The 16330-nt window shown below is 46.0% G+C and overlaps 1 protein-coding gene across 1 annotated transcript in view; it reads left to right on the forward strand.

Annotated features, from left to right (window-relative positions):
* TIE1 (tyrosine kinase with immunoglobulin like and EGF like domains 1) overlaps positions 1-16330 on the forward strand; it is a 177877-nt gene that overhangs the window by 16987 nt on the left and 144560 nt on the right. Inside the window, exon 2 of the mRNA XM_069227791.1 lies at positions 7837-8127. Coding sequence (XP_069083892.1) covers positions 7837-8127 — 291 coding nt within the window. The remainder of the gene's footprint in view (positions 1-7836; positions 8128-16330) is intronic.

Consider the following 16330-nt stretch of genomic DNA (forward strand, 5'->3'; position numbering starts at 1 on the left):
CCTGTTTGTTTGCACAATCCCTTACATCACTTTAAAAATGTTTTTCTACTTTGTAAGCAGAAATTCATTAGTTTTTACACTTTTATAAAACTATTTCTATCTCTGTCGGCACAGATAGAGACAAAAGCGGTGGCTCACCATATTGGAATAGCATTTTATATACCTCTAAGAAGGACATCAGGTTGCATGTAGACAACATGTGATGTTCATCTTGAAAGTATAAAAATTGATCAGTCGTATAGGAGCAATATGCTATATGCTTTGATGGCCACCGTTTTATGTCTAGATGTAATGTGGCAACCATCTTGGAGGTATAGGAAATAACCTTTGACGATCTAGGAACGTCATTTTCTGTACTTCCAAAATGGCTGCCAGATTGTATTTATATGTAATCTGATCGTCATTATGAAAGCCAATACTTAGTAGGGGAATGTCACCTGTATAGTAAACAGGCATGTTCCCCTGTTCTGAGTGCCCAACTCTATGTGAAACTAGTAACCTGTTTTTTTCTTGCCCTGGTATCGTGTTCACCTTGCGTGTGCAACGAGGCTTAGGACAGCGTATTAGAATGTTAGAGGAAGAACTTGTCATATAACCTGGAGGGTTGTCCTTATGTCCATGCTCTGGGTGCCGCACATAAAACAGTGGTGTCAGCGTACCATATTTGGTGAATCTGTAATATAGAAAGACATTTTAAGCGAAACTCACAACTTTATGGTAACATTCAGTGTGCATATCAAGTATATGTGTATGTTCAATACGTGTGTAGCACATGTGTGATAGTGGCGTGTTGTGTGAGTACTGAGGCTAATGGGATCCATTTTGGGCACCTCTGGTTTAACACAGCAGATAATCGAGTGTAAGGATAACTTCACCAGACACTATTGTATTGTGTTGTATTTGTGCCGGGAAGGTGGGGATCCCAACACTGAAGGGAACACGATGGAGAAAGCGCTACCCGTACAAATTCTGTGAGGGCCTTGTTATCAAGTGCCTGTTGATTAGTTCTTCCTGAGCACTGCCATTTGGTGAATGAATGGGTTGATGGATCTGCAGGTTTGGTTATTCAAGATGAGGAGGTGTCTAGACTTCAGGAAGACTGATGACAGCCCTGTATAGAGCACTCACACTTCATACTGCCCTTGTTTTGGGTACTCCTGCTTGGAGCCACCGCATTACTAGCTGCTGGGAGAGACATCACTTCGCACAAATGCCGTGTCTTGAGAGCAGCCTGAAAATGATATTTAAAAGAGAAGGAACCCAAACTGGTTCTGAAGCCTTAGGCAGTGGATTCTTGTCCATGTTCCATGAAGTGTGCATCAAAGTTGGGTGTATACCTCTCCTTGTTGTTCCAATCACAAGTCTTTGTGAAGAGAGCACTCCACAGAGTACTTGTGGTGCTGCTGTGTAACCAGGGCTGTTGTCTACATGACAATGAGCCTCCCAGAGGTGAGGAGACATTGACTGATGTCAACACTTTCTGCTGGTGAAGGTGAGGGGCTGCTTAAAGAGAATCTTGCCTGCCTGCCCAGAGAAGGAAGGAATGAACCTCACCCTGCAGGAAGACAGACTGTCAAGGAGGAGAATCTAGCATGTTCCTGGCATGAGGATCACCAGAGAAAGTTGACGACCCAAGAGAGGCAGTCTCTTTGCAGTGAGCTGTACCAAGACTGCACCAGAGCGTGTCTGAATGGGTCACGCACCAGTCTGATGCAGACTTTAGAGACTGGTGCTGCCAATACTGACATGAAGAAGAAAGAAGAATCACCATCAAAGTGCACAGTAGGGCCAGGTGGAATTTTATTTTCACAAGCAGAATTGGAACATTTTGGGAACTCAGCGTTACTCTTGGAATGCATAGTTCCTGCCAAACTCCACACAGTGACATTTTTTTACCACTGTAGCAGCTTGATGACAGCTGGAACAACATGAGGCTTCAGAATGCGTGCTGGTGAGCGAAAGCAAAATCTGACATCCCCTAGCACGATTTTCGGTCGCTAGGAGGACTTCCTGCAAGATTTTACAAATGCAGACAATCGCGAGATGTCGTGATCAGAGGGCTGCTTACCGAGTAGATTTTCTACTTGACCGGCAGCAAAATCAACTAAAACATAGTGTAATGCTACTCTTGCTGATTTTTTAGAACAAATTGTGCTACCAGCATTAAGATCGGAGCTCAAGCAGCGTGACATGCATTTTCTGCCCATTGGCGGGACTCTGCCAAATCTCGCACAGTTTTTATGTAACCCCACATGAGTCAGCAGAGTGAAATTCTGCAAGTTCCGCCCAGGCCTAGTGGAGATTCCTGATCAGGCTAGATGCCACAACTGCCCCTAAGTCTAGCCTGGAGACCGCAAACACCACCACTGACTGGTGGTGGCAACCAACCAGGAGGTCTGCGCTGCTGTGTTCTGCCACACAAGTGACCTGCTTGAGACTATCCAGTGAACCTTGTCTTAGGCAAGACTGTTACTGAGACTACTCTGCAAAAAGAGTTATGCCAGGATGGTGGGTGTATAACTTACGTCCGTCGGAGAGCTTGGACTCCCTTGAAAGAAAAGTCAAGCCGTGAACAAAGCAGGTAACGTGTGCATCTTAATGTGTGCCAGGGGTACAAGAAACTAAGGAGCACTGGTCAACCCGATACACCTGCTTGTGACTGATTGACAAGGAATGATAAAAACATTGAGCTGATTTGCCCCTCAAATCAGTCAGAAGTATTTGAGCCATCTGCACCTGAGCCTAATCTTTGGGTGGTTGGCTGATGATTCATCTGGACCACAAACTTGGTACCAAACATGTAAGGCCAGAACCTCTCCAAATCCCATAGTATTGTGAATAATTCTTTTTGAATGGCTGTCCTTTACTAGGAGGCAGTCTGTGACTAATAAAGGCCATTGGTTGCTCTATGAAGGGTTGACCATAGTCAATTGCCTTCAGCACAGATAAATTACATATGCCGTCTTTAGGTCCTCACAGAAGAGCCTTGCTGGCGGGAACCTCTCACTTGAACGCAGTCTGGATCTTGGCATCCAATGGGTGGCTCTTCCTGTTGCCTACCTGATGTCCAGGGTTGACTACAGAAGACCGCCCACCTGAAACTTGGTTCACCTAATGGTCAGTTTTTCTCTCTGTATCCTGACTAACACTTGTTCTTGGTGCCTTAGGATAACCTCCTATGGCTTCCCATTTTTAGCAATTTAAAATGTGTAGCGTCGCCCAGGTAGGCCGTGCGGACCTCTTACAGCCCTGTAAGAACATGGTTCACCAAGTGCTGAAAAGCGCCAGGATCCTTCTTATGTTCAAAAGACATGACCCTAACCTGGTAGAGTCCCTCTGGAGTAGAAAAAGCAGACTTCTCCTTGTCACTAGGTGCTAATGTGGTCAGCCAGTAGCCGCTGGTCAGGTCGAAGGTCCTTGAATAGCAAGTAGCAGCCCAGCCGGCAAAAATATATTGTGAGTGCGTGAGAACAGCACAAACAATCAGAACACGGGCAGCTCGTTTTCGCAGTGCTTGTGCAATGCCAAATGAATCCTCGCACCCAGATTGGAAAACAGCATATTTTGCTCTAAAACATAACACTAGATGCTAGTTTTCAATTTCATGTAATTACGTGTGATTTTGTGTAATTTTCTAGAAGTTTAATGTAATTCTGTGTAAATAACTGGATTATTATTTTGGGTTTCCACGTTAAGGAATAATCACAACTCTTGTCAGAGTGAACTCTCAAAGCCACGCAAAATTAATCTGAACTCAACCCACTGGTAGCTAGAGATAGCTCCTCACTGTGTACTACAGGATCTTTGTGACCATCTATGGGATAATAGGTGCTGCCAGTTGTCAGCCCTGTTTGGGGTCCACAGGATAAGCAGGGGTGTCACAGGATAAGCAAGGGTGCCACAGGATAAGCCTGGGTGTCACAGGACAAGCAGGGGTGCCACAGGACAAGCAGGGGTACCACAGGATAAGCAGGGGTGCCACAGGATAAGCAGGGGTGCCACAGGATAAGCCGGGGGTCACAGGATAAGCAGGGGTGCCACAGAATAAGCAGGGGTGCCACAGGACAAGCAGGGGTACCACAGGATAAGCAGGGGTGCCACAGGATAAGCCGGGGTGTCACAGGATAAGCAGGTGTGCCACAGGATAAGCAGGGGTGCTACAGGATAAGCCTCCTAGAAAGTTTATCTCCTGAGTGGTAGGACATACTCCTTCCCTGTTATCCCGCAGCCAGGCGGCCAAGCGTGTTGACAGACTCTCGGCTTCTACAGCAAAAACTGTCGCCTTTGGATGATGTTGCCTCATTCAGGGGGGTGTGGCTGTCAGGCAGACACCAGCCCTAGCTGCAGAGCAGCTCTTCAAGTACTCTCTTGAGCACACCCTTCCTTGGTCAAGAAGAACTTGAGACTGGGGCCAAGTGTGGTGGTTTGGATCCAACTTTTAAACAGATTTTCCAGACAGGGGTATGAATACACTGTCTGAGGCGTCACAACTTGCTTGAGTTGGTATTCTTTCAAATGTCATTTCCAGGTTGCTCTCAAGACACAGCCTGTGTGCAAAGTGATGGTTTCGCAGCGGCTAGCAATGGGGCTTGTTTACAAGCAGGAGTTCCCAAAACATGGGCGAAATGAGGTGTGTGTTCTCTGTCCCTGGCTGTCACCAGCCTTTCTGGTACAGTAACCAGGGACAGACAAACGTGCAGGCACTGCCTAGAAATTGCAGCCCCACCCTTCACCCCTATAGTGCACCAAACATCATTACTCAGGAAGAACTAATCAGCAGTCCCTTGCTACCAAGGCCTTCGTGGAATCTCCGAAAGTAGCCCTGTCTCTATTCTTCTCATTTCAGTGTCTGGTTCTATACTCTGCAGCTACAAAAATATAGGCAACTCACTTCCAGTGCCTGGGGAAGCTATCCTCATCCTCCGACTTCTACCCTACCAAGCCATGTGCATCAAAAATAAATGCAAAAACAACAAGTGATGGACGGAATGCTGAACAATGTCAAACATTCACCCCCAGTACATAGATCTGGGCCTAAATCCATCGTTTTTTTGCTGCCCATGCCATTCCAGTTTGGACCCAGCCATATGCAAATCAGTCTTGACCCTTTTCCCCATGGAAACAGTCCAGCCCGAACTGCCAGGCCTTCCTTGGACAGGAAACAAGCGGTGAGTATTTGCATTGTCAGCACTCCATCCATCATCCTTTTGTGTTGCATCAAAAATAAATCCCACTGACCCAAGTATTCAAACTCACACAAAGCTCAGAGTCCTACTCCCACACCTGTACTGCACATACATACATGTTTTAAAGATAAAAACAAGTTCTAGAAGTGAGTTTTTTTTAACTTAAACTCTAGTTATTTCCTTGAACCAAAAACAATGATTTCATGATTCGGTAAAATTTAAGTCTTCCAATCCATCAGGTAAAGAAATTGGAGGAAAAGTGAAGCCAACGCGTGTTTCACAACTATGACAATTATCTTGTCGTTTATTTAGGATTAACAATGCGTTATAAACCGTGAACTGAAATTTTGCTGAAGCACAGGATGGTTTGGGTGAGACCAGAAGATTCTGGATGGCAGAAGAAGGTTATTGTTAAGTTTATAGCAATTAAGGATGAAATAAATGTAGGCAAGTGCTGCAGCATGAGTGCTTTAAAGAGCAGTATTAGTAACTTGTGAGAGAGACAGAAGTCCCGGTGGCCACGGGAGGAGGGGGGCCTACTTAAGGAGAATGTGAAGTGTTCTCATTGTTGAAATTAAAGCCCTTGTCCAGTGGTCAGAAGGAATTGTTGGGAGGCCCACAAAGGCTATTAGAATACTCTAGGCAACCAGTGCTTTGGTCACGTGGTGTGGGGTGAAGGGCTGGAGTTTTCATAGGGTCAGTACTTTGTACTGAGCTGCAGGAGCCATGATTATGTTGAAGGATTCCATGGTCGGATTGAAGAAAGCTTTGAGATTTGACATTGAGAAGTCAATGCCAGGATGTCCAGAGGAAAGGTTATGGGAAGTGATGACGAGACTGGTGAAGTAGAGGAAGGAAAGCTTAAGACCTTCAACTTCAAAGTATTCGGCATGAGTGATCCTAGTGGATTTCAGTGGTGAAGAGGTGTGAGAGGCAAAAGTAGAAGAGGATGTCACCAAAGGGAATATCTAAAGAGTAAAAAACAAGAGTGAATCCTGCACTGAGTCTTGAGGGTCCTGACGGACAGTAGAGCAGTGGACATGGGTGACTTGGATCATTGGTAACTCACCCAGAAGGATCGCTCAAAGGGAAAAAGCAGTGGATGACAGAGTTGTGATGTCTTTGGAGTTAAGGGAGGTCAATAAGATATAGAGATCAACTGTGTCCTCACCTAAAGAAAGATGAAGGACTGAGAAGAGGGACAACAAGATGCTTGAGATGGGCTTCTGCAATGGAACCGGGGCCGTGTGAGCGCTGTCTCAGTAGAGGAGTGCACGGACGTCGGGTTGAAGGGGATAAGACTGGTTGCTGGAGGAGGAAGATTCAGGAAGTTAAATACTGGTTTCCGATAGACAAAAGAAAGCAGAGACACCGGGTGATGGATAGAGGCAGGGGAAGGTTCTGATGAGTGTTTTTTGGGGTAGTGTTACTGCTGAAGAATGCAAGCACTGTGGGTAAGTGCTGAATATGAGCTGGTAGTTGGAAAGATTTTTAAGTAGACTGTGACTTTCCATCATAAGTAGTAGGGCTGAAAATATGCTTTTGAATTTTTTACTGGTTTCACTTTCACATGATATCCCACATCAGAGGGCTACCCTGTCCCCCAAAGGAAACCCGAGTTAGGTAGATATACACACCAAACAGTGGTTCCTCAAGATTCACTTTTCGACTAGTTTTGTTATTATCTCATTGGGATACGCTGTCCTGAACTATGGGAAGAAAGTAATTTGTGGATAACAATTATTGAAAATGGAGGAATTTCATTCATTTGATGTGAAACCCTAAAGGACACAAAGCGAGTAGCCCATTTAGCAAAAACTATAGACTGTTTGATTCTGACTACTTTTTACTGGGTGATCTACACACCGTTGACTACTTCTGACAATGTTTTACTACCAGACATTAGTGCAGGAGACTTCTTTATCCTCTCAGGTCGCTGGTTCCAGCTGTTAATCTCTTTTGATGATGGAATAAACCAAATTACTTACAGATTTCAAGGGTGTTGTTTCTGGCGCTTCTCCGTGGCCTCATGAGGCCCATAAACGGCTGCCACAAGGGTTGAAACATAGACATCTATCCCCTTGGACTGAATACTTTCAATAGTTACTAGGGAGTATATGGTGCTAATTTCCTCACTGTTTTATTGGCGTCAGCCGAAGTTTTTTCTACACAATGTTTCTCACATTGTTTTCAGTCTGTAGTGTTTGTGGTGGTTAGCTGTGTCTTCAATATGGAAGTAAATGGAGTCTCTGGTTGTTGACTATGTTGTGTCTTCCATTTGGAGTTGAATGAAATTTGTGGTGGTCTGCTGTGTCTTCAATATGGAAGTAAGTGGAGGCTGTGGTTGTTCTTCCATATGGAAGAGGATGGAGTCTCTGGTGGTTGGTGGTGTCTTCCATATGAAGTGAATGGAGTCTCTGGTGAATGTATGTATCTTCAGTATGGAAGTGAATGGAGTTTCTGGTTATTGGCTGTGTTGTGTCTTCCCTTTGGAGTTGAGCGGAGTCTGTGGCGGTGTGCTGTGATGCTTGGCCGTATCGTACATATGGAAATGAATAGAATGTCTGGTGGTTGGTCATATGGCCCATATGCAGTCTGTCGTGGATGGCTCTATCTTCCAGTCATAGTCTCTCTGTACCTTCCTCACCAGGTGCTGTGTTAGACGTGGTGCTCATTTCTCATACCCCCGCACCACCATCACATGACACCTACCTGAGGTGCGTGACGGGTGAGCGGGATGGAAAGGACATGCGCCTACACATCGAGCGGGACAACCAGATCGTCCGGACATCCCTACCTCATCGATTCACCACCACTCAGGAAGGGAATGGAGTCCGAACATTGGGTCTTACCCGCATGGAACTGGTGGGAGTCTTCTTCTGCACAGGGAAGAGCCCCACCGAGATGACGAAGGTGCTCTATGTCTATAACAGCCAGCACGGTGAGTCTGCCTGCCTACGGCTCACCTGCATACTGTGCCATGAGCTACAATCTGCATGCATGACCAACGCACCAGCATGTTGTGCCATGCGCATGAGTCTGTATGCCTGGGTTCCCATACCTGCATATTCAGCCAAGGGTACATGTGTTAATGCATGACCACCAACATCTGACTATTTTGCCATGGGTATGAGGCTACGAGCAAACACATGCATGTTGTGCTATGGGCATAAGTTTGCCCCCACACTTGCATTGGATGACATGGGTATGAATCCACTTGCATTACCCTCCCCCTGCATCTTGGGCAGTTGACATGAATGTTCATGCATGACTTCCTACATGTGAATGTTGGGCTGTTGGCATGAATTTACATTCATGAAACCATACACGTGAGTGTTGGGTTGTTGGCATGAATTTACATGCATGATCCCCTACACATGCATGTTGGACCGTTGGCATGAATTTACATGCATGATCCCCTACAAATGCATGTTGGGCTGCTGGTATGAATTTACATGTATGAGCCCCTATGCATGCATGCTGGTCTGTTGGTATGAATTTACATGCATGACCCTCTATGCGTGCATGCTGGTCTGTTGGTATGAATTTACATGCATGATCCCCTACACGTGCATGCTGGACTGTTGGTATGAATTTACATGCCTGACTCCCTTACGCGTGCATGCTGGGCTGTTGGTATGAATTTACATGCAGACTCTCCATACCTATACATTATATTCTGGGCACGAGTCTGCATGCTTTATCAACCGCATCTGTATATTGTGCTGTGTGATCTGTATATTGTGCTGTGTGATCTGTATATTGGGTATGTGTCTGAATGAATGACTCCAACCTGCATGTTAGGTTCAGGGATGATTCACTGCCCGACCCCACCACCACCACCTACCCTCCTCCCGCCCTCCTCCACCCACATGCATTACGGCCAAAGCAGTGAACAGTCCTTGATGGGCAGGAATGGGAGTATCCGGAATATACATCATTTGCAAGGAATACATAGCAGTCAGAGGTGCAAAAACTATGGGCTAAATTGTAGAATTAAGGTAGACACAACTGTACGAGTTCTTGATGTGCCCAAGTGTGGAAAAATCCTGCTGGGTGGAATGTGGAAAATCAATGGAAAACTAAAGCTGGAAAATTCAGGATGGGCAGCATTACGGAAAAATAATTGAACACAGTTCTGTTGAAGTTTTATGATGACTAGAAGCGTTCATTGCGGGATAGTCCAAAGTTCAACGTTAGAAAAATATGGAAAAGTGAAGGTGGGGAGAACTGTGGAAAATTGATAGAAAGTGAAAGAACATGTTGGTGGTCCACAGTGATGCTAAGAATAAGTGTAAAATTAATGATAGGTTTAATTGTCTGAAACCTATGGAAAGTAATGTGTACAATTAGTGATCGAGGATTTATGGAAAATGAATTGTGGCCAGGTGTTAGAAATGGGGTCTTTGGTTGGCAGTCAGGTTACCCCCCGTCCAAGCAAGGACCCTCACTCTAGTTAGGGTAAGTCACACACAGTCCAAATGAACCTGTGCCCACCCTCTGGTAGCTTGGCACTGAGCAGTCAGGCTTAACTTAGAAGGCAATGTGTAAAGTATTTGTGCAATAAATCAATGTTAGAAATGGGGTCTCTAGATGGCAGTCAGTTTGCACCCTGTCCAAGTAGGGACCCTCACTCTAGTCAGGATAAGGGAGATACCCGCTCAGGTAACCCCTGCTCACCCCCTTGGTAGCTTGGCACGAGCAGTCAGGCTTATCTCAGAAGCAATGTGTAAAGCATTTGCACATAACACACAGTAATAAGTGAAAACACTACAAAAGGACACCACACCAGTTTTAGAAAAATAGCCAATATTTATCTATATAAAACAAGACCAAATACGATAAGAATCCAACATACAGTAAGAAAAATATGAATTATGCAAGATTTACTCAAAACTACAGTTCCTTGAAGTCGATAGCTCCACCTGGGGCTATCACAGCGTCGTGATCAACAAAACCAACAGTTCAGGCCGGCTGCGGCGTTGCGGGCCAGCTACGGTGTCGGGAAGACCCGCATACAGTACCTTGGATTGGCAGGACGTCATGATCCTCGTGGTGAGCTCCGGAGGCAGCATCACTGAGGTCATGGTGTCGGGTCCGGAGTCGTTGCAGGAGTTGTTGGGCCCTTGAGGTCACACGCGTTGCAGATCGAACTCCAGGCTGATTAAGTCAGGTGCGCCGGCGTGGATGGCGTCGGGGCTGCGGTGCGAAGTGGGACGATGCGACGTGTGGTGCCCACAGGTCACGATGCAGCAGCGGCTCGGTGACGGTGTCCAGCGGCGTCCGTGAGACCAGGGCTGCGGTGTGAAGCTGGGCGGTGTGATGTGCGGTGTCCACAGGTCACGGTGCAGGCAGCGGCATCGTCATTGCTGAAGCGCTGTCGTTGGTAGGCCCAAGCCAGCGGTGCAGGACGGGACGGTGCTTTGTGACCCTCACGAGTGGTTTCCACAGGCCACAGTGCATGCAGGATGCCTGGTGAGGACACAGGAGTCGATGGTGCTGGTGTCGGTGGACCGGGGCTGCGGTGCGGGACGGTGCTTCGTGTACCTCACGAGCGGTGTCCACAGCCCACGGCGCAGGCAGCGGCGCCGGTGTCAGCAGGAGCGGCGGCGTCGGGGATGCCCATGCTGCGGTGTGAGCAGGCGATGCCGGAGTGCGGTGCCCACAGGTGGCGTGCGAGCAGCGGCTCGGTGAAGTCGTCCGATGACGGAGTCGGGGAGAACAGGGTTGCGGTGCGAAACGGGGCAATGCGACTCCGTGTGGCGTCTGCAGGTCACGGTAGAGGCCAGCAGCGTCGCAGTGGTTTCTCCTCTTGAACAGCACAAAACACACAGTTCCCAGTACTGCAGGTCGAGGAAACTGAAGTCTTTGGTGTCCCTGAGACTTCCAACAGGAGGCAAGCTCCACTCCAAACCCTTGGAGAATTTTCTCAAGCAGGACACACAGCAAAGTTCACCCTTTGCACTCTTTTCAGGCAGAAGCAGCAACTGCAGGCCAGTCCAGCAAAGCAACACAGCAAAGGGACAGTACTCCTCCTTCAGCTCTTCAGCTCTTCTCCTGGGCAGAGGGTCCTCTTGATTCCAGAAAGATTCTAAAAGTCTGGGGTTTGGGGTATTTTCGTCCTATACCCAGTTCTGCCTTTGAAGTTGGCAAACTTCAAAGCAAAGTCTCAAGTGTTTGCAAGATTCTTCCTTGTTCAGGCCAGGCCCTGGATGCACACCAGGGGGTCGGTGACTGCATTGTGTGAGGGCAGGCACAGTCCTTTCAGGTGTGAACGACCAGTCTTCCCTCCTCTCTAGCTCAGATGGCTCATCAGGATATGCAGGCTACACCCCGCCCCCCCTTTGTGTCACTGTCTAGAGGAGAGGTGTGAACAGCCCAACTGTCAAACTGACCCAGACAGACAATCCACAAACAGGCAGAGTCACAGAATGGTATATGCAAGAAAATGCCTACTTTCTAAAAGTGGTATTTTCAAATAGACAATTTAAAAACCAACTTCACTAAAAGATGTATTTTTAAATTGTGAGTTCAGAGACCCTAAACTCCACATTTTTATCTACTCTCAAAGGGAATCTGCGCTTTAAGGATATTTAAGGCAGCCCCCATGTTAACCTATGAGAGGGATAGGCCATGCACAGTGAAAACCGAATTTGGCAGTATTTCACTGTTAGGACATATAAAACACACCAGTATATGTCCCACCTTAAACATGCACTGCACCCTGCCCATAGGGCTACCTAGGGCCTAACTTAGGGGTGCCTTACATGTAGTAAAAGGGAAGGTTGAGGCCTGGGAAGTGGGTATACTTGCCAAGTCGAATTGGCAGTTTAAAATTTCACACACAGACACTGTAGTGGCAGGTCTGAGCCATGTTTACAGGGCTACTAATGTGGGTGGCACAACCAGTGCTGCAGTCCCACTAGTAGCATTTGATTTTCAGGCCATGGGCACCTCTAGTGCACTTTACTAGTAAATCAAATATGCCAATCATGGATAAACCAATCAACAGTACAATGTCTATAGGGAGCACTTGCACTTTACCACTGATTAGCAGTGGTAAAGTGCGCAGAGACAATAAACCAGCAAAAACAGACCTCAAAAAAGAGGAGGAAGAAGGCAAAATGTTTGGAGATAACCCTGTGAAAAGGGCCATTTCCAACAATCATACACAGTATAACCCTACAAAAATATACCACACAGTGTTTAGATAAATATATAATATTTATCTGGTTAAATGCAGGTCAAAACTATCAAGAATCAATAAGTATACATTGAAGTATCACTGTAAAAGTGATATAAAGTGTCTTTAGTCTTTAAAAAGCAACAAGTGTCTCTTGCAAGCACAAAGTACCTGTTTGCTTTCAAATTCTCCACAAGGGACCACAGAGGAGGAGATGCGTGGAAAACGGGGAGGTGTGCGTCGATTTTTCTGGCGCACACAGACGATGCGTCATTGAGCTTTCACGCAAGGCAGGCTTTGTGTCGATTTCCAGTGCATAGATTGGGATCCTCTTCGGGTTGCGGGGTTTTCGGACGCCCCGGGGACAATGCGTTGAAATCCTGGGTGTGCAGGTCAAAGTCACAGGGGTTGCATCGATCTGATGGGCGTTGCGTGGAAATTTCTGCCGCATGGCAGGTGCTGCGTCAATTCCTCTCAGGAAGTCGGGCTGCGTTGTTCCGGCTGTGCGTCAATCCAGGGCAACAGCAGGGCAGCAGTCCATTGCAGAAGAGCAGTCAGGTGAGTCATTTGGGCAGCCAGGCAGTTCCTCTTGGCAGGTTGCAGGTTCTAGTTCAGGGTTTCTTCTCCAGTGGTATCTTGTTCAGAAGTGTCTGAGTTAGTAGGGTCAGAGACCCTGCTTAAATACCCAAATGTGCCTTTGAAGTGGAGGAGACTTCAAAGAGTGGCTTAGAAGTGCACAAGGTCCCCTTTCAGTTCCATCCTTTCTGCCAGGGTCCAAGTAGGGTGTGTGGCAGTCCTTTGTGTGAGGGCAGGCTACTGTCCTTTGACATGTAAGTGTCAGGCCCTCCACCCTCCCAGCCCAGGAAGACCCATTCAATATGCAGATGTGTGCAAGTGTGACTGAGCCTCCTGTGTTTGGGGTTTGTCTGAGTGGATGCACAAGCTTTCAACTAAACCTAGCCAGACGTAGATTGTAAGGCACAGAAGGATTTAAGTGTAGAGAAATGCTCACTTTCTAAAAGTGGCATTTCTTAAACAGTAATATTAAATCCAACTCCACCAGTCAGCAGGATTTTGTATTACCATTCTGGACATACTAAATATGACACAGTTACACCATTCAGATCAGAAGCTACCACTCAAACAGTATATGAGGGTAGCCCTAATGTTAACCTATGAAAGGAGCAGACCTCACAGCAGTGTAAAACCAATTTAGGAGTTTTACACTACCAGGACATATAAACACAGGTATATGTCCTGCCTTTTATCTACATAGCACCCTGCCCTATGTGTTACCTAGGGCCTACCTTAGGGGTGACTTATATCGAGAAAAATGGGAGTTTAAGGCTTGTCAAGTACCTTTAAATGCCAAGTCGAAGTGGTGGTGAATCTGCACACACAGGCCTTGCAATGGCAGGCGTAAGGCATGGTTGGAGGGCTACTTAGGTGGGTGTCACAATCAGTGCTGCAGGCCCACAAGTAGCATTTAATCGATAGGCCCTGGGCACATGTAGTGCACTTTACTGGGGACTTACAAGTAGATTAAATAAGCCAATTGGGTTAAATCAATGTCACCATGTTTTAAGGGAGAAAACATAGGCACTTTAGCACTGGTTAGCAGTGGTAAAGTGTGCAGAGTCCTAAAAGCAGCAAAAACAGTGTCTAAAAAGTTGAGGGAGGCAGGCAAAAAGTTAGGGGTGTCCACCCTAATTTACAATGCTCAGCAGAACTGTTAGGAATCACTGATTATCTGAGTTGTGGTTAATAAATATTCATATTTTGTTTAGAAATTCAGGAGTGATACTGCTGGGTGAGGGGATACTTCAAATGATGGAACACATCACCTTGCTGGAAGTACTTGACAAGCTGTGAATTCCAGAGTCTTGGGGGAGAAATGTACAATTTAGTGTCCCCTGACCCGCTGCAGTCTTCGATTCTTGCAAACTGCATTCAGTGAGCATTGAGGATGCACATTACTTTGTACCACTAATTCCTAGTTTTTGAGGGAATGTAAAGTGTACAAAGTATATTTATTAAAAATAGTTAAACAACAGCCACTTAGCAAGCATTGGCAAAGCCAATGCGCCTGGTGTGGCTGGCAGAATTTTGTTAATTCTAGTTTTGTTTTGTCATGGTTTTTACAAAATGTTATTGTTTGGGAAGCTGGTGGGCCTTCATCATCCTAAACAAGCATTTGCAATGCAACGGGTCTCGCATGATGTCAAGTTAGAGCTATAAGCGTTGTAAACTCCTAACCAGACTTTTCTTGCCACATTAAATGAAAAAAAAAACACGATTGTGCTGTGTAAAACCCAGCGTAATCTCGCTGTGAAATAAAGAGAAAAAGTAGTCCAGAAACCATACGGAAAACATGGAGGCTTGTATGTTTTCAGTAGTGTACCTGTGCTCTTGAGGAGGGCTAAACACCAGAAAAGGCATGACGTGTGCATGCCTTTCACAAATGAAAACAAGCGGATTTTAAAAGGCAAGCCCACGAACCAATGAAAGTGACTGATGTAACCTGGGGGTGTGGTTAAAATCCCCCTAAAGAGAGATTAGAAGAGGGACGCCCCTAAAAAAAACAACAAAGGCTGAGGACAAAAATGGTTTCTGGTCCCAAAAAAGCAGACATTACCACAGTACTCCCTGCACTAAGGTAACTACATTGCATGCTAAGGTGCTGCATGTAAAAGGGGCAGCAAGCCGTAACTCAAAGTGAAGTCTGCCAACGGCGTGGGCTGACACATCGCCCCTTGATGCATGCTGGAGTGGGTGTAAGAAAGATGTCTGACAACCACAGACTAATAGATGAAATCTGGCTGAAGACCCCTCAAGTAACTTCAGGATACAAATAGTTTTAATAAAATCAAAAGGCCTTGGCTGGCACATATCTAAAAAGTAAACTAGTCTGGCATTGGCTGCCAGCCTCTCGCCTGTAAGAAAAGCAGGCAAAAAAGAAAGACGGCACAAATGAAAGAAAGAGATAAATGAAACAAAGAATGCATTAAAGAAGGAAGGAGAGATAGAACAAGGCAAGGAGGCATGGGAGAAGAAAAGAAGGACACGAGAAGCGAAGAGGGAGAGCAAGAAGGAAATTAGGAAGGAAAAAGGAAGAAGGGAAGAAGGAAAAAATAATATAAAACAGAAGAAAAGAAGAAAGAAAAACTGAAAGAGAGAAAAAATGAAGGCAAGAGAGAAAAGGGAAAGAAAGAAGGAAAGAGGAAGAAAGAAAGAAACAGAAAAAGCAATAAAAGAAAGAAAGCTATAAGGAAAGACAGACGGGATGCAAAGATAGAGTACTCTCATGAGCTTATGTTCAGAGTTCAAAGGCTCAGCTCTCCACAACGGTTTCAGAGTAGTGTGATAGCAGCAGTCAGATAAACAAAGCCCACTCCAAAAGGAAGTTACAACAGCATTTTCAGGAGACAGGAACTGATAAAGCTGGCATGTGCCCTGTACATCAAAACCATCCTCCTATCATATCAGGCTCTAACCAAAAACGCAATACTAATAGAAACAACAACACTGGCACTGAAGGGAACTATCTTTCATGTGGATATGCTCATTGTGAGGCAGCAAAATGCAGTCAAAAGAAGTTAACCAGTGGCTTAAGTGGCCAAACCATTGCCTCATGCTGCATGCTGTAGTGGGTAGAAGCAAAATGTGAAGGACACAACCACAGACCAATGGATGAAGAGAGGTGGCTGAGGGTCCCTTTAAGTAAGTATATTATACATATAATTTTAGTAAAATAAAAAAGTCTTAGCTGGTGCCAGACTTAAAAATGTCCAAATGTTGGTGATTGCTCTGGCTAAGTCACTGTAATTGCTGCTGTCATTGGAAGGGACATATGACCTTTAGGTGGCAGTGCCGTTTACGACCTACCGGAGGTACCACCACTGATAGGAATGGCTGAACAGAAGCTTGGCCCCAGATGCTGTGTGGCCACTTTGAATGTCAG

The sequence above is a fragment of the Pleurodeles waltl genome, chromosome 4_1 (assembly GCF_031143425.1).
Source record: "Pleurodeles waltl isolate 20211129_DDA chromosome 4_1, aPleWal1.hap1.20221129, whole genome shotgun sequence".
NCBI classification, from domain to species: Eukaryota; Metazoa; Chordata; class Amphibia; order Caudata; family Salamandridae; genus Pleurodeles; species Pleurodeles waltl.